The following is a 25,865-nucleotide window of genomic DNA, read 5'->3' as shown; positions in this document are numbered from 1 at the left end:
CTGGAGCTCACCCAGCCTCAGCACCAACTTGATGAAGGAGGAGCCATATGCAGGAGGTGTTAGCAGGCTGCATCAGGCACCTGGCCATGGATTAGCACCTCTACAGAGTGCTGACAGCCCTCATACACTCTGGGATTAACCTCTGATGCTGGAGTTAGCATGTCCTTCCCCATGGCTTCTCTTTGCTGTTACATGTGGGCAGGCAGCCTTTCTGGAGATGCTACTGGTGACCCTTTGCTCCTGAGGGAGATTTTCACCTCCACTGGCTGGTCATAATGACCCTTTATCTTGTTAGTACTGGGTTGCCCTAGTGTCAGCAAGCTTTGTCTCCTGGGTTGTTGCTGCTGGACTGTTACTATGAAGGCCGTGTCTTGGGACCTGTTGGGTCTTTATGGAGCAGAAGAGAAGTAGGGATGGCAGGAGCAGAGCAGTCTGCCACTCCATCCTTCCCAGCTGCATGCTTGTCCTTTTTTTTGCACTTTGACAGCTTCTTCTAAGGCAGGCAGAGGAACATGTAAAGGGCCACTGCAGCTGCAGTCAGTTAAATATAGAGACTAGTGTCACTGTTAAGCTTTGGGTTTGCAAGACAGTACATCTGCTTCATGGGCTGCACTGTCCAATCCTTTACCACTGCAGTGTGATCAGTCCATGATCTGCTGGGGAATGAACAATCAGACAAGCTATTATAGGGTAGCAGTTAGATGTACACCAGCTGCTTCTTAGTGAATGCTCAACCAGGTGCTTCTGCATGTGATAAATGCAAAGTAACTGAAGGGAGTTTACTCTTCAATGAAAGAGTAGGCCATGAACTCCCATTTAGCATGGGGTGAAGCATACATGCGGTTACCCCAGAGCAGCTAGCATGTAGTAAAGTCATGCCCTTGCTTGCCCTCTGTTAAGTTGTTAGGTCCCTAAGAAATATTCTCCCTGCACTGCACAGGAATCTGCTCTACAGCAAACAAAGGTGAATCAGAGCTAGCACATCAGGTTAGATGTGGTCAAAGATATTTTACATGGGGTAACTAGGGGAGGTGAAGGAAGAGTGTTGGAGATGCTCTGCTTTGTCTTTTGAAGCCCAGTATTGCAGCTGATCTTGTGCATGGATGGAGGTAACTGTGAGAGCAGCACTGTGGGCTGTAACCTCCTGTGACTGGGACCACTCTGCAGAATTCCAGGCATTTTTATGCCTACAACAAGTGATGCTAAATCATCAAATTTTATGCCGTATTTCCAAACTTGAAAGGTAAAGGAAGCAAAGAGCAGGTTTGGGTTGTTCCTATGCAAACATAAATGAACAAAACCAAAATACAGTGGCTGTTGTATATACCATGCGATGACTATTACAGTTTTGTTCTGTATTTCTTTTGTTTTGAAGACTTCATTGCTATTATGTGGTCAGGTCCGTAACTGATTAAAGTAAGGCAGCAATTTTTCTCAGGTAAGCATTTTTTCCAGTTTTCCCTCAAATAAGTCAATATAGTAGTCAAACCAGGTGCATTATTGTTTGTAGGGAGCTTATTCTTTAGCAATGCCCTTTTGTTGAAAAAGGTAACAGTTGGGATAGTCTGAACAATCCAATATATCTGAGCTGAATAAAATCCCATAAATAACTGGAATTCATTTAACATATTAAGGGAGTCAAATATTTCTAAAAACAGATTTACAGCAGTCATTTCCTTCCAGTCCAGCAGGCAGTGACACAGGAATGACCCAGGCATGGAATGAAAAGCAGCAAGACCTTTTCACATGCACCAAGCAAAGAGTAGTTACGATGCCCTGGTTCAGTCACCAACACTCGATCTCCAGTGCAAGCCTTAAAGGTGATGCTCAGCTTCCATTAAGTCCAGAGGAGGGCTGGTGCCAGTCATTTCTGCTAACTGGCTTCTTTTCTTCTCTGAGTGGAAGTCAGTCTTTAAAGCCTCTTCAAGGGGAACAGTGGAAGATGAAACAGCAATGGCTTGAGGGGAAGCCTTTTATCTTTCCCCTTGCAGCAGAGAACAGTGTAGGAGCAAGCAGTTAAGAGAACCTGTCCCATGTCTGTCTGTACTGCTAAATGCATTTCTGGTCCCTTGACCTGATGGTGCAGACTGCCTGTGTTTACACCAACACAAAGCTTGCAGTGATCCCTGATGCAGCTCAAGACCAGAGATGTTTGCCTCTCTTGTCTTTATGCTTTTCTCACCCAGGATCAACCACACGTGTGCTCACCTCATCCGTGGAGGACATGTGGCAGCGGGCCCCTGGAAGGAGCCATGCTCCGGATGCACAGGCAGCCTTTGCCCAGCACTGCTGCAGTGATGTGTTGCTCACCACCACTGTGTTTGCTGCTTCTGTTTGTCAGATGGCCTTTTGGTGTCGTCTCTGGCTCATCTGTCAGTCTGCTGTGTTCTCTCAAATGGGACCAGGCAAAGGCCTGATCCCTGGAGAGCATTATATTAGATATTACATTTTCCAGATGTTTGGTCCTAGACAAGCAGGCCAGGCTGGGAAACGTGGGCTGTCAGTTCAGGCCACGTTGTCCAGGGATGTTGCCCTTGTAATTGTTTATCAGTGCTGGAGAGAGGATGCTGAATCTGGTACCCACTATGGCCCCTCGCCGGAACAGAAACCTGTGAGACACAGCAGGAGGTACAGAGCTTGCAAGGACAAGTTCAAGGCTTGTGGCAGGGAACTGGCAGGGGGAGAGGACTGCCAGTGCTTTCTGGGGTCTTGCCATTTCCAACTCTCCCTGGTTGGTGGGCACGGGTTAAGGTCAGAAGCTCATCATGGCCACATCTGGAGCAGCGTTCCTGCTGGGAACTCCAGAAGCCCCATTCTGTGGCCTGGCCTGCACAGGCCAGTGTTTGTGAGGCTGAGAGGCATCTCAGGAGGCTTCTGCCTCCTGAATGGCCACTTCTGGGCTGTGTTGAAAGGAGCATTGCTTGGGAGTACATTACGTATTACGGAGTACAACACAGAGAAGACAGGCTCTGAGCTGGTCCAACCCCAACTTCCTGAGGCAGGATGTTAGGATTTTGGTTCAAAGGCCTAGAATAACAAGAGGGCTGCTCAGTTGTTTGAGTTTTATTTTCATAATGCAAGAGGTGTGGTGGTTGCTTTGGTATGTCTTTGGGGCACGGCACAAGGGTGTGTGTGGTGAGATAGCACTGACGCATTATGCAGGGCATAGCAAGCCAGGTTTGGCAGAGCCATGTCCATGATGCTTAATTTCTCTTCGACTGACCTGTCGCCCACCTTGCCCTGAAGGTTGCACATGCTTCATTAGGTCCAAATTAGAGCTTAGCAGCTAATGAATTTATATGCCTATGTACAATGAGAAGAGCTTGGAAGCTGTGTAGATGCAGCCAGAGAATAATTATAACCGTGTCCTCTCTCTGATGCACCTCCCCTCTTATTTGCCACATCTTAGAGGAGAGGACAGCCCTTTCCCCTGGACCTGGAGAGTGCTGCGGAGTTGGCTGCTGTGCAGCACAACCAGGGACACTTCCCTAAATCCTACAGGGCCTTTTCTCTCCCATGCCGCAAGCTGGAAAGGGTGATGCTTCATTTTCAACAGAGGGAAGGAGTAGCAGCAGCTCAGCAGGCTGTCATAGGAGAAAAGGGCTCAGTTTCTATAATTTAAACCAAGTCAGGACCAAAGCACTGTATTGACTTACAGTAATGACATTTAATTAACCAGCAGACATGCTTCTTTTATACTTCTGTTCAAGCTGGCTCTTTTTTCAACTTGGCTCCTTCTTTTTTTCAAGTCTGATTCCCCTTCAGTTGCTGTTTAATCTGTCTGATGGTTTCTGCTTCTTTAACCAGAGCAAATACCTGGTTACATGTATTTGATCCAGGCACACGTGGGTACACACACAGTTTGTACACATGTTCTCTTAGCAGGTGCTGTTATCCACACCATTTACTAAGGGTGGGCTCTGCAAGCAGCCTCAGACTGCCCTAAACAGTTCCTGCCCTCAGTGAATAGCAGGGATAATAATTTTTACAGTATTTTTGAGGTGGTCCTCTCTAGCCCCCAGGGTTCTGACTGCAGCGGTGGAACGTGAGGCTGCATCTCAACAGTGAACATGTGAATGGCTGCAGATCTCTTGTCTTCAACGGGGACACACACACTAGGCTGTAGCTGCCATAGTATTGGAGGGTGCCAACATCACCAATTTTAATTAAACTAAGGCACAGTTTAATTAAAACCTGCCTTCAGATCATGAGTTTCTGGATTTTAGGACAACACAAAACTGTTTTGCTAAGGACACCGTGCAAATTTCTGATAGTTGTAGGGGCCAAACCTGATACATCTACTACAATCCAAGGGGTTAGGAAGTCTTTGGTAGCCTTTGGTATTTTAATCATTTTTCAGAGAGGAGCAGGCACTACTGAGATACTGCATGTCAGGAACTACTGAAAAACAGAAGCAGGTGAGGAAATTGTATCCTATTTTTCCATTAAAGCCATTGGAGGTTTTATGCCTAGAATGAAGTCAGGCAGATATTTGGTGACCAAAGGAAAATTCAGTTGTGATTTCTGTAATCTGTTATTCTCCAAACAGAAATAAGGATATGCCTGAAAGAAAGTTATGGTGGTTTGGCAGTCCTCCCGTAAGGTTGGGTAGTATGATTAATTCTCTGTGGTTTGTAAGACTCACATTAGAAAGTCAGCTCTTGAATGTTAACTCTGCCAGTGAAATTCCCTCCAGGCAAAGACCCTATGTCTCCCTTGAGCTGTACCGTGGGAATGGGCCCAGTGCAAATGTGGGTGGCATTAACACCAGCGTATTCCCACTGACAACATGACACGTTCTCGAGGACATAACCGTTTACTCACTGTGTTTTGGACACTGTAACTACAGCTCAGCTGAGGAAAAGGGTTTTGTGGCATGTCCGCTTACCAGCTGATGCAATTCCAGTGACATGTGAATGTCACCTCCTATGTAAAACATAAAGCTGAGAATATCTGAACTTGAACTGCCGTGCTTGGAAGACAGGATGTTCTGGCATGTTTTGAAATTTGGGCAAATTTTCTTATCCTTGCCTAAGAAACTTTCTTCTTTTTTTTTTTTTTAACCCTATTTTATGATATTTTATGGCTACCAGTGAACTAACAATTAACTAGTGCCCAGTATAAAACCGATATTGTTTCTGTTGAGTATCAACTGAAATTAAGCAGCAGGAACAAAATTAATCTGTTGTCTTTCCTAACATCCAGAGCTGACACAGGAGGATGTAGTTAAGGTCTTTTAATTTCAGATGTGCACTGTTACAGTTGAAATGTTTGAATTTTGTGTCTCACTGATCAAGTCATAAGCAGTTGTTACACGTTTGTTTTCAGATTAATGTGATTCCAGTGCACCGTTACAGAGTCCATAGCACATGGAGTTTGCTCCCAGCTCTGCACTTCTCAGCTAGGGTATAGGTGGCATTCTTTGCTTGGAAAATGTTGGTCTTGGGACAGTCAGGCAATGATAAGTGAGCAAGGTAGTGTGTTGCCAAAAGCTGGCTCCTTTGAATGAGAGGCAGAAACTCAAAACATGATGTTCTAACAGACTGGGATCTAACACAAAGTGAAATGCAATAACGTTGCTCACCGGTTCAGGGTAAACCGTTTTAAATGCAAAATGTGAGTGTGCAGTTGGTTTCTACATCTCAGCTAAGCGGCTGTCACCCTTGGTGACTGTCTGAGCATGTCCTCTGAACTCGTGATGCTTTCGGTAACAGCCAGTGTTGGGTGCTCTACAAATGAAGATAAGATATGTGGGTGGATTTCTCAGCCTCTCCTTAGCCCCTGGGATAAAGTTCCCTCTGGATTCATCTGGCTAAAGAGGAGCTAGAAAAGTTTGTGAGCTGGGGTTTTACATTGGAAACACGTCTGTCACAGGAGTCATACTCATCTAAGTGCGCAAGAGGAGCTGCAGCTGTACAGCACCACTGCTAGAGGGCCTCAGCAGAAGCCAGATGAAATGGGAAGGACTGAGGCTGGATTTTGGTTCAGATGGCAGCTTAGTAGACAGGGAGGACATTTGGTATGTCCCTGCTTAGTGTGCTACTACCCATCTCCAACTGGCTTCCCACTGCTCCTCATCTTCCCAATATGCTGTGGCGAGGAACAGTATGGCACAGGCCAGAGTGCCCTTTGCCTTTGGTGTGCCTCTGAGCAAAGGAAGGGGTCTCAGTGCACACTGCTGACTCCTCTCTATCTCCCAGAGCTGTGTAACGGCCTCCTTAAACTGCTTTTGCTATCAGTAAAATAGAGAGTTTGTACTGTTCTTCACTTCTGCTCCTGTGTGGTGGTCCATTTGGGATAAGTATTCCTCCCTGGCCTAGCTGAAAGCCAGTGATGTGCACAGTATTGTAATCTAGTATCTACATCTGTTTTGATTTCAGAAAACTAACGTATCCACTGTGATTCATCCTCCAGCTCATCTGCTGCCCCATTCTCAGAATAGCAAAGTTGTGGAAGGCGAGTCTGGCCATTAACATTAATCCCTCTGCCCTGCAATACTCCCCTGGAGTGTCAGATCATAGACCCTCAAGCAAGAGCTGCTGCTTTTGTACTAGATGCTTTGCAATAAGCTGGTTAATATGATTTCCTTTACACGTTGTGGGAGGCTATTGACCCTGCAAGCTGGCATTGGGCAGTTGATGTGCAGATATAACCAAATAACTCTGTTCCTGATTTTCTGCTTAGTAGCAGCAGTGCCCCTGTGAGCAGAGACAATAGGAGGAAATCTTTGATTCTAGAAATGGCAACCTGCTAATGACTTCCATTCCTGCTTTCTCTCCTCTCAGAACATCCCTACCTTGGGAAGCGTAGCAATAACCATGGCGCTCCACAACTGTGATGAGGTGGCGGTAGCTGGGTTTGGCTATGACATGAGTTCACCCAATGCACCGCTGCACTACTATGAGAACATCAAGATGTCTGCCATCAAAGAGGTAGGGAGCTCCTGCTGAGCACATCTTCCTCCCAAGCCTTCCAACCACCCCAACTCCAGAACCTGACTTGGATGGTGATGTCAACTTCCAGCTTTCCTGTATGGGTCAAAACACAGCTGCACCCATGCATTTGCCAGTAAAATTCTAGACATTCTCCCAAGTGCAATGTGTGTTAAAAATGGTTGTTTCTGCTGGGAAAAGTTCTCTGGAATGTGTATATAATGTGATTCCATCTTCGAGCAGCAGGGAAAAGTTTCACATAAATGTTGAGTTAGGGTGAAAGGGAGCAGTTCTGCTTTGGGGTTGAAAAGATGTGGCCTCCTCCTGCTTTTTGGTCCTTTGTATTGCTCTCTAATCCATAGGCTTCTTTCGCTAGATGATCCCCTCAGCCCCTGTGAAATGTGGAGGAGGTGAGATTAGCCTGTGCATGTTAGTTCTCAGCTGACTCTTCAGCAGCAGTTAGCTAGTGTAAATACATCACTGCTCTGAGGAGGCTGCTCTTTAATGCCAGCTCGAAATTAGGAAGATTATCTGGTACTATCACAGTAAGATGAACAGCATTTTTAGAGGAACGTTGGTATAATGCAGCAATATAAAGATGTTCTTTCAGGTCTGTTCATTTCCTCTACCAAACTAGAGCAAACTTGGACACTAGTCAAAGCTTCTACAGTAGGAAAGTTTGATGCTTTATTGATAGAGCTCATTCTTTCCCAGCACAGATGTTGCCCAGGTCTTTTGAAGATTGCTACTCGCTCTTCACTGGCTCCTGGGTAGGGAAACTTTCTCCATCATACTTCACATTGTGAAAATTGTATTGTTCATGGGCAGTAGCTGTCTCCTTGCAGTTGTTCGCCTTGCATTTATTCACCTCCAGCACTTTGCCATTGATCAAAGCCAGGAGGGAAGCTGGAAAGTTGTGTTTTTCCACATCACAAGATTGTACGTGTCTTAGTACTCTCACAGTCTGTAGGCTGCATGACCCTAGGCAGACTGAGAGGAATTAGAAATCAGTGATTAGTCACCTTGAGAAATAAGAAGAATGCATCTAATGATCAGAGTAATGAGGCTTTGGAACAACCTCTCAGCAAAGGCCAAGAGAACAAACTGAGTTTGGGAAATGACTGTGAGGAGGTCCCAGATATAGCAAGGGACCAAACGTTTTTGTCCTGAGATACCTTCTGGGCCTATGGAGGTAGCCAGAAAGTCTGCCTTGCTCAGTGGAATAACCGTGGATTTAATCAGTCCAGGCTGGGAAAGTGAGTGCCCATTTACAGGATTTAAGAGGTATGTCCAGAGAGGAAAAGTGAATTGAGACACTACTTACAGAGGTGGTGTCTGGCTTATGAAATCCCTGAATGGAAAATAGCTGAGGAATGTCATTCTTGCAGTAGTGGAGGAGGTATCACTGTTTGTTTGCCCAGTTCTGTCTCTTCCCTGGATGTCTGCTTATAACCACTGTCTGAGACAGAACCCTGGGCTACCCAGGCCCAGAACTGAGTCAGTACAGCTAAATCCAGCAAAGACACCACTACACCAGAGTGAAAATGAATGCAGATGCCTGGCACCAGCAGTGGATACAGAGACTGTTCATGAAAGTTTCAGGAAAAGCTTTTGCCTGTGTGAAAACCACAGTGTGTACTCCGGTGAATCGGCTGCCTTTGGTGAAGAATCACTCTTGCCTAGTTGTCCCTCCTGTCTCATAAGGATGTCTGCTCTTGGGCATGGGGGACATTCACATCAGGTGTCCTGTGCCAAGCCTATTTTGCAACCTGGTAGGTGTCTCTGAACTAAAGGACACCTAAGCAGGAGTTGACAAGAATTAAGTCTTATTGCTCTTGATGCTTACATGAATCAATGGGAAAAGTTGGCAAAAAGAGTTGGATGACGGAGTCTCTGATTGAAGTCGCCGGTCCACATCACTTGGATCTTTGACTCTGGAGGCCAGCACCCTGAGTGGGATGCACAAACCAGCAGAATAAAGGAGGGAGTCACTCTTGGACACCATATGTGGTTTCAGGAGTAAATCTTGAATGGCACAGGGCAGTAGATGAGGATGAACATGTGAAATGCAAACAGTGGAGAGACCGGTTGGTGCCTGCTTTGTCAGGCCTCTGCTGTCTGGAAGCTGTCAGTCATCATGTCCAGGATGTTCTGTATGGAGGTGGGGGAGTGTTGAAAGGTTCTGGTGAAGCCTGACTTAATTCAGATGTCAGTGGGTCTGCTTTTGCAGCCGGGGCTGGTGGTGAGAGCTCTGCAGGCCAGCAGAGCTGGTTCTAGGAGGCAGGTTTCTCTTCCACTTGAAGGTTGGTTATGTGATATGTGTCTGCCCATCTAATCCTCACATCCTCACCCACAGGCTCCTCTTACCTTTCGCTGTCCCAGTACAAGAAAAGCCATCTGTTCCCACGTATCAATAATTAAAGCTCGTCCGGCCTCTGCCCCTCCCAATATGACAAATTGTTTGTGATATTGTGGAATGTGAAGAGCAGAGAGAGGATTGCATTTCTTTCTCTCCAATTTAATATTAATGGTAGCTGATAATTGTTAGTCACCTGAGGGTGAATGTGAAAGGTGAAGGGCATAATAGTTGTGTGCAGTTGCTCTCAAAGAACGCACAAATGGAGATTTGCCCCACTCTAGACTGGAAGCACCCTGTACACCCTTCTCTTCAAGAGACCTGTGCATGGTTTGCAAATGAGAAGGCTGGCCTGCGTTGGTACCTTGTGCGAAACCTTGCTCTTGCTATTGCTGAAAGGAGACTGATCCAGAGCTAAGTTCTACCAAGGTTTTTGTCTGTTCCATCTGCTCTGATGCCCAAAGGCCCAAGAGCATCTACAGCGTTTTCCTCAGTGTTACTTTGGACTTCCAGGACTGTGTCCTCCATCCTGGTCCTCGACTTTCCACCTCTAAAGGAGCTCCTAAAGCAGGCTATGCTTTGAAATTATTCAATTATCTTCTTTATCCTCTGTCTGGCCTGCAGACCCATGGAGGCTCAAGTACTGAATCCTGGGCCAGGGAACGGAACAGGTTTGCTTAACATAGCAACATCAAAGCACTGAAACAACTGCCATGGGATTCAGCAGTTCACCATGATGAACATCCCAGGCAGGAACACGCACAGGAACACCACAGGCTTTGGTGGGGCAGAACCTCTGTTTCTGAAGTTCAGATCTTTTCACCTACTGCCAGGTCATTCCCAGCCTGAAGGACCAAGAATCTTCAGTGTTTAAGCCTGGAGAGCAGCTGCAGGGAAGCTCCGCCCTGAAACCATCACTGTCTTTACGGAGGAAATGTGAACTCCAGCAGCGTCCTGGGTCTGGAGGTGCCACATGTGTGTGTCTGGCTCGTGGAAGTCTCCCTGGAAACATCCATTGAGCCCCTTCCCTTGCCTGTTGTCCTCAGGGGGAACAGGCCTCCTAGTGAGCGTGCATCCTCTCAGCAAGGTGTGTCACTGATTTACACTTGAGTCCTGCTTGACATCTCTCTGGACACCCCTGAAACCCTGTGACTCATCTCTGAGGAATTTGTTCTGATTACATAAAAAAAGCCAGCAAAATGTGCTCGCTTGCTCACAGCTGGGCGGAGATGCCTCTCCCGTGCCAAGCCTGAGGTGATAAAATCTCTGTGGAAATGAATGTGATTTTTCCTGTTGCTCTGTGGGACTTGCGGCTGAATTTCCAAGAGGAGAAACAGGCAGCCTCAGTGTACAGTTTTGCTTAGTCTTCGCTTTCCCTGCGGGGATAAAAGCCCTCAAGGTCCAAGATTGTGCTACTATTGCACAGAAGGCAGCTGCCTCCACTAGCCTCTTCCAGCATCTCCAACTCCCAAGGGCTGGGCAGAGGTAAAGGCTCTGCGAGGAGGCAGATGCTCTGAAGTTTCATCAGTATTACCAGTCAAGGGGAAGTGTATAGTCTTTGGACTCTGGTCATTGACACGGCTGCAAAACTCCTGTGTATTGTTCTGTGCTTCTGAATGCTCATGAGAATAAGTTTCTCCAGTGTAGTCCTGAATGGCTTCCTTACCCCCTGTTCTAGGTATATTGGTGTACTCCAGCCAGGGTATGTCCAAGCAGAGCTGGTGGAAAAGACCCTTTTCTGTTCTTAAGTGTGCTCTGAAGAGCTGGAAGCACACTGGTGCAGTGCTTTCAGTTTCAGGTTGTGAGCTGGAAACTGAATGCTTTCAGTGCAGAGCCACCCCTGGATCCCAGCTCTGCTGCCCAGCACCTTCTTCCCTCATCTCTCATCTTGTCGCCATCAATGCCAGGGGTGGAGAGTCCCTGGCCTGCACTTCAGCAGAGGTTTTCTAGGTGATGTGAAGACAGCTTGCTGTTCTCTGGTCTGTTCCTGGGAGACTGCTGCCCAATAGACCCAGTGTACACTCTCACAGGTGATTTTTCAGAATGCAGAATGTCAAATGTGTCATCTCCCTTCAGTTACCATTTTCCCTATTCCAAGTAACTTTGCAACAGCTTTCCACCCTTGGCTGCTTCCACAAATGCTGTACAGAAAATGACTGAGTCTTTGCCAAGGTGTCTGCTCACTTGTTTCTGTTTTCACGGCAATGAGTCCACTGAAGCTGAATTTTGATATAGTTTATTGTATTTTTATTTCTTGCTCAGGTCCTGTAATGCTTCCTGCCCAAGCACTCTGTAAAAGTATAGGTTTATCACAGGTCACTGTCTTCTATTAATCTAAAAGTGTCAGATCCACTGGGAAAATAGCGAAGAAAACATGGAAATGGAGGTGAGGAATGAGAGAGTCAGTTTAAAATAGAGCGAAGGCTTTTCCGGATAAAAAAATATGAATTAATCTGCCCATAAGGATTACAATACACCTTCATTGATAGTGTCAAAACAGGGCAGTATTTCAGGCAGAGATTTTTCAGGATAGGAAAGTGACTGTTTAGAATAGTAAAAACATATCCGTAAGGAGTTGATGAAACTAAGAGAGCAGGAGGCTGTGTTAAATCCTGGGAATGAAAGGCAAGACTAGCTCCCAGCATCCCTCCATGTGCTCTGCCCTGGCGTCGTGGTATGGAGGCGAGCTTCAGTCTCCTGGTCATTTCTTGCCAGAGCAAGACTGGGAGCAAGGAGTCACCTGGGACACCACACAGGGAACCCCTGAGCTGTCTTCTCAGCAGCCGGCTGCACACTGCCACACGCATTTGTGGTTGGTAATAGCAGAGAATGCATGGTTAAAAGCCACCCTTATCCATCCAGAGCCCATGTGCAGCATTCATGTCGCATGGTGGAGCTGCTGACTGGTCTCCTTTTCACTGTAGAAGCAGATCAAGCGCCAGCGCCAGTGCTGTTGGAAGTGTCAGCTCCTTTGATACAGCTGTGCCCCGCACTTCAGTGCCTCGCTGCCTGACCCGAGGGGGAGGTGGTGCGACTGCCTTTGATGGCTTCTTTCTGATCATTGGCTTCGCTTCCCCAGCAGGTCTTTGTGGGATGCTGGAGGACACCATCTTGTAACACTTCTTATTCAGCCTGTGTAAGGGCTGTCACAAGGGCCAGGGGAGGTGGCCTGCAGCACGCAGTGACACACAGCTTTGTCTCTGTCTCTCCCCGCCAGCAGCTACCTCTCAGAATAATCCACAAACATCAAGTTTGGAGCCTCGGCCCATAAAGGCACAAACAATAGTGCTTTATCATCATCTGGGCGCTCTCTGTGAAGCCGTCCTTTGCATTTTAAATCAACACAAGTTGCTTGGGAGGGGGCGGTTGGGCTGCTTCAGGCCTCCAAGTACCTTAAAGTTTGCGGTAGCCAACAAGAAGAACAAAACTCCTTTGAAAGCCAGGCAGATGTCTAGCCTGGTGATTTATAGACTGAAAACACAGCTATTCGAGCCTGGCTGATGAATTGCGATTGGAGTACAAGGAATGGTGCAGACTGAAATGGAGGTCAGCTTTGGAAGGGGAGGTTAGGGGCTGGGGCAGGGGGACCTCTGAAAGGGCAGTGCCTTTTCTTGGGGCCGGCAGTGATGACTGATGAGGTTTATACATTTTTGTCTTTGTTTAAAAGCCACCTGTTTGACAGCATTTTGGCTGAACAGAGGCCTCACATGCTGTTCCTGTGCATAAGGACTGTGTTTCTATGTAATAGAAATCTGGGAAAGATTGATGGAATACAGGTATTGCCTTGTTCAGTAGAACAGAAGTACGGTAACAGTCATGGAATATCCCTGTGCACTAATAACAGCAAGGAAGGTGAGGCTGTAGGATAGGCAAAAACAGAATTAAGATTTGGACAAGATCTCTATAGGAAAAGACAGTAGAAGATCTAGAGGGGTATGGCAGAGCCCAGCTGCTGAACCCAGCATTGAACACAGACCTCTGTAGGAGTGGTTGGTACCACGAAAGTCACAGTTTCAGACGTCCAGTAGGAGCCAATTCTGTTGTCAAGAGAAGAGCCTGGGTATTCCCAGGTGCAGTAGCTGTCCTCACCAACCATGAGGAGACAAGAAGAGCTCATGGCCTTTCAGAGCTGTTTTTAGCGGGCATGCCTTGTAGAGGGACATTTTCGGAAGTAGCCTGTGATCAAGTGGCTTCATGGTTAAATTAAATGGAAAGGCAAGAGAAGGGATGTTATGACTCTGATATTGCTTCCAAAGGGAGGGATATTGATAAGTGGGAATGTATCTAGACTGCAGAGTGGCACTCAGCAGTACTGAAGGGGTGCTTAGTGGAACTGGGGGGTGTGTCTCTGACCTCTCCGGCTCTAGACGTAGCCTGGGAGAGTGGGCTACCAAAAGCAGATGCACTGAAGAGCTCATGGACTCATTGTGGACTTGAAATCAATTTTCATTAAAAGTGCAGAAATTATTTGCAATTTGTGTTTGTAGCAAGGGGGGAACTGCAGAAAAAGGCTGTAGACACAACTTCATAAATAACTGCTTCAGAGTGGTGTTAGAAGTTAACAGTGGAGTGGGGGAGAGCATTAAGAGACTTCACACTGATGGTTGGAAAGGACTGAGACAAAGTGAAAACTGGCAAAAGTCCAAGAAGAAATTAGAGGTTGAAAAATGGTGGGAGGCCAAACAAGAGCAGGAGGACGAAAAGTGGAGGTGATCAGGGGGCTGGAGCACCTCCCATATGAAGACAGGCTGACAGAATTGGAACTGTTCAGCCTGGAGAAGAGAAGCTGTGTGGAGACCTCATGGCAGCCTTCCAGTTTCTGAGGGGGGCCTGCAAGGAGAGGGACTCTTCATCAGGGACTGTAGTGATAGGACAATGGCTCACTGGTTCAAATTTAAAACAGGGGAGGTTCAGGTTAAATATAAGGAAGAAGGTCTTTACTGTAAGGGTGATGAGGCACTGGAATGGGTTGCCCAAAGAAGTTGTGAATGCTCCATCCCTGGCATTGTTCAAGGCCAGGTTGGACAGAGCCTTGGGTGACATGGTCTAGGGTGAGGTGTCCTGCTCCTGGCAGACACTAGATTATCTTAAGGTCCTTTCCAAACCAAATCGTTTTTCTATGATTCTGGGAAAAGACAAGTTGAAATGGATCTTGCAAAAGAAAATAGACACTGGACAGTCCCACTGCCAAACAAATAATGTGGAAACAAGGAAAGAATTACCAGGGTTTGGCATCCAGGGAGGTGGAGGAAGCAGAAGGCTTAGCGATTAAACAGCCAAAGTGGGAATCACATGAATTGGTATGTTACCTCTGTAAGGGTGATATGATGAACATGAGGGAAGGGGTGGCTTATGGTGAGAAGTTCACAGAAGCAGAAAATGCCTGGGTCAGCAGCAAAAGGCAAAAGCCATTGAAGCTAATGCACTGGGAGTGACAGCTCGAGAGATCTGTGTTCCAACCACTGCGCTCTTGAGCCAATGAAGCTGCAAGTCCAGAGGAAAAGGTCCTCAATAAATCCATCAGGTTACCTGTGGTTCCTCAGGATTAGATTGTAGTGGACATAATACTCTTTTTTCTTTCTTTCTTTTTTTCTTTGGGGGGTTGGAATGGGAGTGAGGCAAGGAAAATAATCCTGTCAAATTCAGACCTCTTCATCTGACCCTAGAGGTACTGTTCAAAACTTCAGAGCAGAGTTTAAATGAAAGAATAATTAAATCCTGAAAGCAAACACAACATGGATTTACCAAAGGCAGGTTACAAAAACGAATTTAATAGCTTGATTTGATTAAAAAAAATCATTCTGGGGACAGAGGAAGTGTAGTAGGCCAGTGTGTCTGAAGTTCAGTTAAGTGTGCAGCACTGTGCCCTGTGAGGTATAATTAGTTGAGCTTCAGAAGCTATGGTTTGGCGCAACACCTGTACGTGAATAGGCTCTCTAAAGGAGAACACAAAGAGCAGCACTGAATAGACGGCTGGGAGTTCCCCCACAGGAGGTCATGTTTAGTGTTTGCTTTACTGATTTTTGGCACAGAAGGCAATGGTGTGCAAGGGGAATTTGTGATGAGACAAAACCAGGTGTGGTCAATACAAGGGAGGATCAAAATACCATCCAGGAACACTGTGAGCACCTTGAGAACAGGAGTAAACTGAGTGGCATGAAACCTAAGAGTATGAATGGAAGGTCATGCTGTTTGGTGCAGTACCAGAAATTTTGACTCTAAACTGGGGTAGCATTCTTTGGCAATGGCAGAGGAGGAAAGTGCTTAGATAGGTACAAATAAATCACAAGATAATTCAGGATGAGAGGCTGTTACTTATGAAGAAAAAGGCAAATACAGATCTGAAAGGACTAGAAGGGATTTCTTGGCGAGAGAATTGGCTCTGCAGGAGGCAATGGTGAGCCTTTTTTTCTCGTTCACAAAAAGTAAACTTGGAGTAAATAGGGACAGGGGGAGCTACTACACTTCTGGGAAATTTCCCAGTTTTCATAGGGGAAATGAACAGCCTGTTTTGGTAGAAGGAAGAAGATGTGGCTTGTTTAGCTTTATAAAATGAAGAGATAAGAGTTGCTCTGTCTGTGTGCATTAAGAATAAGCAGGAGCTAAGAGCTGTTTAAAATTTCAAGTTGGTCTAAGGCTAACTGGGCATAAAGGAGTTGTGAGTCAATCTCTTGAACACAAAAAGATGAGGGTGCACAGCCCTCCCATTTTTTTCAGTGTTATTTCCTAGGGGGTGCAGGTGGGACAGGGCAGTCTGCAGGATGCTGCCATGTCCCAGCAGATGGACTGAGAAAGGAGGGGGCAACAGGTCCTAAGCAAGGGGGTGTGCACAGGGAGATGAAGCTGCAGCTAAGGGGTGGCCATGAAACACCCAGTGAGTGTGGTCACCATGGCAGGACCAGAGGAAGGGCATGGACTAGGCAGAATTGTGAAGAATAAGCAGCTCTGGAGACAAGGCAGTGAGGGTTAAAGTCAGAGACAAATTAGTGCTGGTGGAGACTGGAAACTCACACCCGTGAAGTAGCACTTCTTGCTGCTGCTGTGGTTTCTGTGAAGGTTTTGGGGGAGAAATGCTGCTGACTTGCAGAAATACCGGGGGGTTGTAATGGAACTGAGAAACCTCCCACTTTACAACTTGCTGCTTTTCCTGAATGCATTCCTCATTGACTCGCTCTGATTTAATCTTCCTGTATTTTAAGATATTGCAATATACTTGATAAGACTAATGTGGTCTGAAGCTGAGGCATTCCCTCAGGTTGTAATTGATTGCAGATGGGGAGCTTACTTTCCTCCTGGGTTAGTCTCTGAAACATTTTCTTAGTCTGAAAATACTCAGCTTCTCTTGAAGGGACAGAGGATGTTTTGTGCTTCCTCACAGAATCATCAAGAAAAAAGGGCCAGGTGGTTTGGTGCTGCTGCATTTGCATAACCGTGAAAGGTGGCTTTAACTGATGATAAATTTTAATCTAACAACTGTGACCAAATGATCAGACTCTGCCACCTCTCTGGGGTGGACAGCCATACCACTGCATGTGCTTGCAGAGCGGCTCTCTTCCTGCTGCTCCTCTCACTGCTGAAAAGAATAAACACCCACTACTCAGAGAGAGACCCAAAGCGAATGAAATCCCAGCCTGATCCCCAAAGAACAAGAAGGGCTCTGGAGCCTCCTAGGGCATTCCTTTTGGAACTCTGAAAAGTTCATTACTGTGGCTTAAACAAGCAGCCCGTTTGTTTGCACAAGTGGAAGCTCAGTGCAAGCTGTGTAGGGGCACAAGAAGGTGGAGGTGGCATTGAATGCACTGGGCTGCTCTGTCACTGTCTAGAGGTGCAGATTCACAAGAGCTGGAGCCTTCAGCTTGTGATGCTGAGGTGCAACTTCAGGACTTGGGACAGGAGGCTTGTGAACATGAACAATCCTGCCTACAGGAATAGGAAATGAGGCAGTAACTCGGTGTGCACAGGAAAAGAGGGTCAAAGCAATGAGGAGAAGCAGTGAGCATCTTGCCAGCGCAGCCAAAGCGCATCCAGCATTTGAGATCAGGAAAAGGCTTCTTTGCAGTGGAGGCAGGAATAAACCACCAGCATTGCAGCCACTTCATGTAATCGCTCTGCAGGCATGGATCCTCCTCATAATCCTCTGCTTAAAATGTTAAAATGAGCACCCTGACAGGAGAACCCTGTCCTTGGGGACATGGTTCACCACAGCATTGCCTCTTTCTTATCATCCTGCTGCAGCTCAGGACACTGCATCAGCTGAATGATTTCCAGGACAACTTGCCTACAAGCTTAGTTACACAGAGTGCCTCAGCTTACCCACTGAGGGGTTGCAAGAGAGCTTCCCCTTACAACAGCCATGATGTGATCTGGCCTAAATCTGAGCCTGACAAGGCCTGGCTTTTCATAAACCCTGCAACTGGGTGATATTTAGGGTGTATATACCCTAAAACCAGGAGGGTTTAGGGTGTATTTTGTTGCCTTTCCCCTGCCTGGGCAATGGGAGTGAGGTGCCTGCCTCTCTCCAGCAGCTTTGAGAAATCTACTCTGGCTCTTCTCCCCACTGCTGCTGCTGCTGCTGGAATGCAGCTTCCTTTGCCTGATTAGCTCTGTCTGTGGGGTGAGTCCCTCTCCTGTAATCAGTAACCAGAGCTGGTGTTGAAGACATGCCTCATCCCTCCTGCCCACAATGCTCTCAATGCAGTACTGCATCCAGAGCCTTGCTAGTGCTCTTTGGGAAGGACAAAAGCCCATCCTCACTGAGGAATCCTCTTTCTCTGTGGTCTTACATTCAACCACAAAACACTTGAGAGTACTGTTGCGGATACCACTAAGATCCATAGATCAAGTGGGAGGCTGAATTCCATTATGTGTGGCTTTCTGCTTGGAAAGAGGAGTTTGTGGCAGTGCCCAGGGTATAGAGCAGCCTGGCTGCTGAACAGCCAGAGGTTTATGGGTCTTGCCAGCAGCCTTGCAGTCAGTGCTGGAGCCAGATCTAGCTGTCCTGTGAGAGGCTGCAATTGTATCACCCAAAGTTTTATTACCCACCTCCTGTACTTAAATTCCTGTTCCACTTGTACCTTTCACAAAGCAGATTTCCTCTTGCCATCAGATAAGGCACTTGCATGTGGCCTGAGGTGATGTTTTACATAGTTTGAGTGGCTGTTTCCCCAGTTACCATCTGTACCAAGGGACACAGGCAGGTTGTCCTGGATGAAACCAGTTGGCTTCTCATACCATTTGATGAGACTGAAAGACATGAAGGATGAATCAGATTGTGCTATGATGTATCAGGCACATCAGGCTCCCTGGTGCTCCAGATAGGCTTTGAACAACGAGCCCGGCCAGATGCAAATGAATGCATTGAGACCTGGTGTTCCCAGCGTGGCCTCTGTGCCAGCAGACAGCTGCTCACTGCCTGTTGCCAGCAGCACATACACTTGGCTGCCTCCGACGGTGCTGTGCGTTCCGGGCAAGGGGCTGTGGTGCCAGAAGAGACACTGCTGCATGGCAGGGGCTGGGCCCAGGACCCCCAGCTGACATGCCACATGTGGGACTGTTTCCAGCACCCTGAGGGATCCTGGCTCTCTGGCTCCGAGTGACAGGCACACGCAGTCCTGCTCTCCTAGCTCCCTCTGCTCCGCACCACCATCGCTCACACTGCTGCTTTCTGAAATTCGTGCTTTTTTCCTTTTACGAGCCAGCTTTCTTCCCAGTGCCAGTTTTCAGGTTCTGCTTTTATGAGAGGAGAAGCCAAAAGCACTGAGTTGTTTCTGGCAGTGTCTTTTCAGTTTAGAGATGGGGTCTTCTGCATTTTCAGAGTTCAAAGAGTGTCAGCACGGTTTTACCACGTGTGGCCTTGTTGTTCCTGATGCTAGTATCACAGTATCACAGTATCACAGTATGCTAGAGATTGGAAGGGACCTCAAAAGATCATCCAGTCCAATCTCCCTGCCAGAGCAGGAACACCTAGATAAGGTTACACAGGAAGGCGTCCAGGCGGGTTTTGAATGTCTCCAGAGAAGGAGACTCCACAACCTCCCTGGGCAGCCTGTTCCAGTGTTCCGTCACCCGCACTGAGAAGAAGTTTCTTCTCAAGTTTAAGTGGAACCTCTTGTGTTCCAGTTTGTACCCATTACCCCTTGTCCTATCATTGTTTGCCACTGAGAAGAGCCTGGCTCCATCCTCGTGACACTCCCCCTTTATATATTTATATACACTCATAAGGTCACCCCTCAGTTTCCTCTTCTCCAAACTAAAGAGACCCAGCTCCCTCAGCCTTTCCTCATAAGGAAGATGCTCCACTCCCTTAATCATCTTAGTTGCCCTGCGCTGGACTCTCTCCAGCAGGTCCCTGTCCTTCTTGAACTGAGGGGCCCAGAACTGGACACAATATTCCAGATGTGGTCTCACCAGGGCAGAGTAGAGGGGATGGAATTGGCTTCTAAATGCACAGAAGCAGCAAGAGAGGTATTTGCAAAATGTGCTGGAGATCTAGACGGGGACCTTCAGTCCCTTGAACCTCTTGGTAGCATGCCGCGACCAGGGCTGTCAGTGCTACACAGCAGATGACAGGAGAAGAACATGCACATTGTATTAGATGGGCACAGCCAGTGCTTTGCAGGCAGTGGTGGTTTTGCAGGCAGATGCCCATCGTTTTGCAGTGGGTGAGCTGGGTTTGGATACCTATGACGAAGTGCCCTCAGAAGGCTTGTTGGGCTGGTGCTTTGTTGATTTGAGGCTATTTCAGAGAGGCTCCTACAGAGTGATTTTATCATGGTCCAGATCATATTTAAAGCTCAGCTTACCTGCTGTCCATCCAGAGCACTGTGCTGGAGACCTGGGTTCATTTACTGGGATTCTTGTCCTGTTGGGAGAGTTTGGGGGAAGTTGCTTTTCCCTGATGTGCCTTGGTCTCCCCAGGGAGACAAACCGCTTACTGCCTTCATTAAGTGCTTTAATAATATCAGTGCAGGGGTTGATGGCAGATGCTGTGATCACAGCTAAAGCCAGCTGCAGGGAACACATCTGGGTGGGCTGACACTAGCTATAGCCATCATTGCTTTGAAATGCCTGCCTGGGAGTTTTGACCATTTCACCCTTCATGCTGTGTTAGTGTAACCTTTAACACATGATTTCCTCTTCATAGGGCTAGCAGAGGCAAGAGCTGGCCTTGATGGGGGTGGTCTTGGAGCTTTTCAGCTGCATGCACCCCATGTATTCCCCTGGCAGGGAACTGTATGTGAGTACAGCATGTCCTGCCACGGTGCTGTCTGCGAACTCTGCTTCCCAGTATACATCATGTTTAATGCTGCACTGTTGGACTTTTGGTGCAGTGGCTTGGGAGGGCACTGTAACCAGCTACATCTGCCCAAGGTACCTGGATTGTCCAGATCTCACCATGCCAGAAAAGCTTCACTCAGGCCATGGGGAGACCTCCTCCCCCAGGTCTGACCTGGGTCAGAGGAGACCTTCTGCCAAGGTCTGACCTTGCTGGCTGTACCGGTGTTAGGTAAGAGAAGGCACTTGTTCTGCAACGGCTCTTCTGGTCCAGCAGGGTCTGTCTCCTTGGCCGAAGCCACAGCCCTGCCCTAGCTGGAGTCTCCCACAACGTGGAGGACAGGAGCATGCTTAGCCAGGGTAGCTGCTGACCTCCTGTCTCTCCCATTTCCTTCCAGTCCTGGACACACAACATCCAGCGGGAGAAGGAGTTCCTGCGGAAGCTGGTGAAAGCCCGAGTCATCACTGACCTAACCAGTGGGATCTGAGTGGCTGCAGCCACTGCCTCTAAGGGAGGAGACGAAGATGCACGCTGCAGCTCTAGATGCAGGCACTGGCAGCCCCCTGTAAGAATCCCACCTCACTGAAGACACACAGAGTTGCCCAGGTGCTCTGGGAAGACCCTCTCGTGTTGGCAGTCTGCGTGAGGGTTGCATCTGCTGCCTCCAGGCCTAGAGCTGGCAGGAGGTGGGCAAGGGGCTGAGTGGGCAGTTCTTGAACTCTGCATCACAGACAGATCTTCTGTGTCCTGAACTAAACAGGAGAGACTCAGGAGAGAGAAGGCAGGTTTGTGAATAAAACAATTTGTGCCAAATGGGAGGCGATGCTGCCTCGAGGCAGCGATGCCTGAATGTAGAAAGTATTATTTTTTAAAAGAAACTCTGCTGGAATCATACGAGAAATACCAAGGTGCAAGGCAAAGACTGCTTGTGCACACCCCTGTGAAACACCCGGCCTCATCATGCTCCATCTGCATTGTCACCAGCCTCAGACCTTTCCCCAGGAAAACAAATCCATCCACAACTTCGGTGTCATTGGTGCTGCTATAATTCGGAGGGAGAATATTAGCTTTCCCTTATCCTCCACATGGAGCTTCTGGATGGAGATGAGCATGGGTTTGTTTTTCTGCACTTTTCCTTGCTTCCTGTATAGAGGCAGCAGCAGCAGCCACTTACTTGGCTGCATTTTCCATAGCCATTTGCTCTGCCTCTGCTCTGACCCCAAGGTGGAGCGGGGAGCTGATGGCTTTCTGTGCCTGCCTCATACCCTCCCCACCTTCCTGCCTGTTACGGCGCTGAGGAGCCTGCCTTGTGCTCAAGGCTTTCAGGCCTCTTGGTTTATGCCTGCTGTGCAGGGCCCCTGTGGAGTCCGTACAGATTGGTGTCACCATTTCTGGACAGCATCTTGCTTTATTTTTGTGTGGGAGAGGAGTAATTTATTCTTTGGAAGGAGGTCAGATCTTGCACGGAGATCTGCAGCTTTACAGCTTGAGAGCAGGCTGCTGAAGAAGTTCATTTTACTTTCCAGACTTGATCATGTTCCCTATTTAAGTGATGTGTGACCTCAGTGATGATGGAGCCTGCTGGCACGGGTGGGAGCCTGCTGGGAACCCTCACCCTCTGCTTGGCCCCTGCTCACTTCATTTCCAAGCTCCTCCCGTGCTGATCTAGCACTGCTGCTCCTCCTGCTTTCAGGAGCACGTCCCTTCCTTTGCCGTCTTGGTCCTAAGATGCAGTATTTGCACATTTGATTTGTATACTTATTTCAAAGGAGCTGGAATAAACTGAGCAACGTGGCCGAGTGCGGGGACAGCGGGGTGGTCTAATCCTCATGGAGAGCGTGGGCAGAAGAGGGCTTACCAGGGGAATGGTTACAGGTGGAAATTGGCTCCTGTGCTCTTCTAGCCTGGAGGAGAGTGGATTGCACCCATGGGCATGATCCTGAGCCAAGTCCCTGTGTGCTGAGGCACCAGTGTGCAGCCACCAGTGCTGGGCCAGTGGAGAGGGGAGCCCCAAGAATGCTGGCCAGGCTCATGGTCCTGGAGCTGCATCTAACATAGCCCAAGGATTGCAGTCTGCCTTGCTCTGAGCTGAAGGGAGAACGTGATACTAATGTGGACAAGGGATGCTCAGAGCAGGGCTCGCATGGTTCCCCTGTGCTGCCTCTGTTCCCATGTCCCTTCCTGTGGCCGCCTGGCCTCCCAGCCAGCTGATCCCTGCTCTCCCTTGTGCATGCCTCTTCCCAGGATGCTCTTTGAGGTTTCCAGCATTGAGAGCTGGAGTTTCCAGCAGGTTTTTGAGTATATGCTGTGGCAAATACTCCTTTGAGTATTTTCCCCCTGCTTTGATTTTCCTGCTGCGGGAGCTCAAGGGACTGGATTTCCATGGCTCTTGCCAGGCAACACTCCCTTCGCAGTTCCTGCATGTCAGCCTGGACCTGGGACCATTGTCCATAGAGTCCCTGCCAGGGGCTGCCTGGGATGGACTGGCTGAGGTTGTGGCTGGGGAAGGGTGGGCACCCACCCTCTTCTTGGTGCTTGAACTGGGTCTTTAACAGCTGATGTGAGAGCCCTGGGCAGTGATGGACCACATCCATATGCTACAGTGAGCCAAGATACCAGAGAGCTGATGGGTCCAGCCAGGAGGAGGAGGAGAGCAAAAGAGCCTTATAAAGGGCTGTGGTGGGCAGCCCTCCACCCCCTGGGGGAAGCACCCCCATGGAGGTTTGTGATGGCAATGATATGATAACATGTTTTATTGAGCACTACAAAGCTATGGGACACCTTTGTCTTCCAGCTCACTGGCTCCAGGTCCAAGGAGAGAGCATGGCCCAGGGTGACTTGGGTGGGAAAGAAAAGGAAAGAGAGGATGTGGGGTTGTTTGGGGCACCAAGGCTCCCCTCTAACTCACTGTCCCCTTTCACATTGGTGGGCAAGCACCCCTGCGGAGCAGCCCTGTGTCTGGGTGATGGGGTGTGTGCGCTGCAGCACCCCAGCAGCAGTGCTCAGGGCTGGGTTTCACTCCTGGATGCTGTTCCTCTGGCTGCCTCCCCGCATGCACCTGCAGCCACCTCCTGCACTCCGAAACGCGGCAGTCCTGCCAGCTCGGAGCGGTGCGCGGGTCAGAGCAGGGTCAGTGGGACGGATGCGAGTCTTGGCCTCTCCCTCGCAGTGACTCACCTTTTCAGCTCAGAAGGGAGAGCCCGGGGGAATTCTCCACAGCCTAAATATAGAGCGGGGTTGCCTGGTGCCTCTGACGTGCTGTGGTGCAGAAAGGCCATTCGAGTGGCAGGGAACCTGCCCAGAGAGATGCTGGAGAATCATAAGGAGGTCAGGGAGCCAGCTTCTGCAGCAGTGTGTCACTCCAGATGGTGCAGAGAGCAAGTGTGGGGAGCTGCAGGCCAGCCAGCACGTGCTGCTCTGCGGGACAGGGGCTGCCAGAGAGCTGCTGCTGCCCTGACCACACCATTAGCATGGGCTGCTCATGCGATTGTGTCCTACAGCCCTCCCCAGTGCCCACCACCTTGGCGTCGGGCTTCCTCCGTGCTGTGACCTCAAGCTCACATGTGCCAAATGGAGGCACCACGGCTAGGGAGCAGCAGGCAGTAGGGGATCCTCTGCATTCAGCATCCCTCAGCCCAGCATCTATGGGCTTCCAGAGTCTCCTTTTCCTGGGTGGGAGCAGTGGGGAGGCCCTGCCCTGCCAAGCTGCCTGGGAGAGGGGGAAGGTGTTGGGGACAGGGCTGCCTGTACCAAACAGGGACAGGCAGCACCGGGGACGGACAGAGGCTTCCACGCTGAGCTCCACCAGCACAATACGTGTCATCAGTCCAAGCAGTGCATCACACACAGTATTAGAGACGTGTCCTTTGGTGCGGGTGACACAGGCCAACACCCAGCCACTCCGGGCACAGCTCCTTGTACCCCACACAGGGACTTGCTCCAAAGCCGGTGCTGCACCAAGCTGAGATGTGAGAACTCCATGAGTTTTTAAAACTAGGTTTGGTTCCTGCAGGTTTTTTTAATTTCCCCTCCAGGCAGGGAGGGCAAGAGTCGTGTAGGCTCCTCCAGGCCGGCTTATGTCACATCAGTTCAGTCATATCACAGAAGCAATAAAGCTATCAAACAAGCTTGGCTGGCCTCTTTCTTCTACTGCCTTTGGCCTTTGTTTAGGAGAGGCAGAGGGGTTCCCCTGCTAGGGCTGTCCCCAGCCTGGTTTCACTGCTGACTCCTCCAGCACAGTGACCCCGATGCCACTGAGCTGGTGCTGGGGACAGGAGAGGGCTGTGCTCCCCACCTGAGGGGTGGGATTGGGGTTTGTGCATTGGGTCCATGTCATGCTGGGGAGCAGGGGCTGGCAGGCTGCTTGCCACTGCTGCTCCCAGGGAGTCCCTGCAGCGCGGTGGCTTCCTGCCGTGGGTCACGGCAGCACTCGGGCTGGGTGCGGCCCCGCCAAGTGACCTTCTCACCACAGCGTCCAGGAAGGAAGCAGTTTAGGAAGCCAAAGGCCGAGGCTGTGACCGGCTCCGACACCTGCCGGCTCCCAGCGGGAGGAATGTAACCACTGTGGCAAGTCCCGGCAGTGCTGCAGGGACAGTCCTGTATGGCACAAGGGTGGCTGCTTCCAGGTGCGTGACCAGTGTGACAGCCCTGCCAGCTCCTAAACACAAGGGGGTCCTGCCAGCACTGATGGGACACTGCAGAGGCAGTGCCCAACCTTCCCCAGTGTGAGGCTACAAGTTCCAGATCCCTTCTGGAAAGGAGATGCTGAAGCTGCTCAAAGCCTCCTTCCTGCCCTCCTCTCTTCCCAGCCCTTAAAGAGCAAAGGCCACTGCTGCTGTCAGGCTGGGCCTGGCCTGGCGTTGGGAGGACTGTGGAAGGGAGAACACAGAGCCTGGAACCAGGGCACATGGGGACAGGTCAGCAGAGACAAGGACACTTGCTGTGGAGCAGGTGTCTCCGAAGGAGCCACATCACTGCTGAGATGGGGACAATGCAGCCGGTCGGTCCATCTGCATCACAGCTCTCCCACATGGGTTTTGTCACATCCAGCCATGGCTTCACACAGGCACAGCAGCAGGCACGTCATGCTCAGTCCTGCTGTCTGCCTGGATCACATCATCCCCAACCCATCACACAAGGGTAGCACCTTCAGGGACAGACACCACAGGAGGCCATGGCCCTGCCCTGGGGGTACAGGAGCACAGGCTGATTACAGCAGTGCCTTGGGAGGCATCAAGGCAGCCGCTGCCAGCAGCAGCCAGGGAGCACGTCACCCATCTGTCTGGAGACTTGTGGGGCTGGG

The 25,865-nt window shown here is 49.2% G+C and overlaps 1 protein-coding gene across 10 annotated transcripts in view; it reads left to right on the top strand.

Moving 5' to 3' along the window:
• ST3GAL3 (ST3 beta-galactoside alpha-2,3-sialyltransferase 3) overlaps positions 1 to 21,050 on the top strand; it is a gene marked incomplete at both ends in the record, with an annotated part of 189,839 nt that extends 168,789 nt beyond the window's left edge. For 5 of the 10 annotated variants that reach the window (XM_080624076.1, XM_080624078.1, XM_080624077.1 and 2 more), the window contains 2 exons: positions 6,786 to 6,932; positions 20,961 to 21,050. In XM_080624076.1, coding sequence (XP_080480202.1) covers positions 6,786 to 6,932; positions 20,961 to 21,050 — 237 coding nt within the window. The remainder of the gene's footprint in view (positions 1 to 6,785; positions 6,933 to 20,960) is intronic. The other 5 variants (XM_080624081.1, XM_080624080.1, XM_080624079.1 and 2 more) reach the window with 2 other exon arrangements.
• Positions 21,051 to 25,865: the final 4,815 nt, after the last annotated feature.

Source organism: Psittacula echo (assembly GCF_963264785.1).
Source record: "Psittacula echo genome assembly, chromosome: 7".
Lineage (NCBI taxonomy): Eukaryota > Metazoa > Chordata > Aves > Psittaciformes > Psittacidae > Psittacula > Psittacula echo.
The sequence above is the reverse complement of the archived record's forward strand: the minus strand, read 5'-3'. Positions and strand labels throughout refer to the sequence as shown.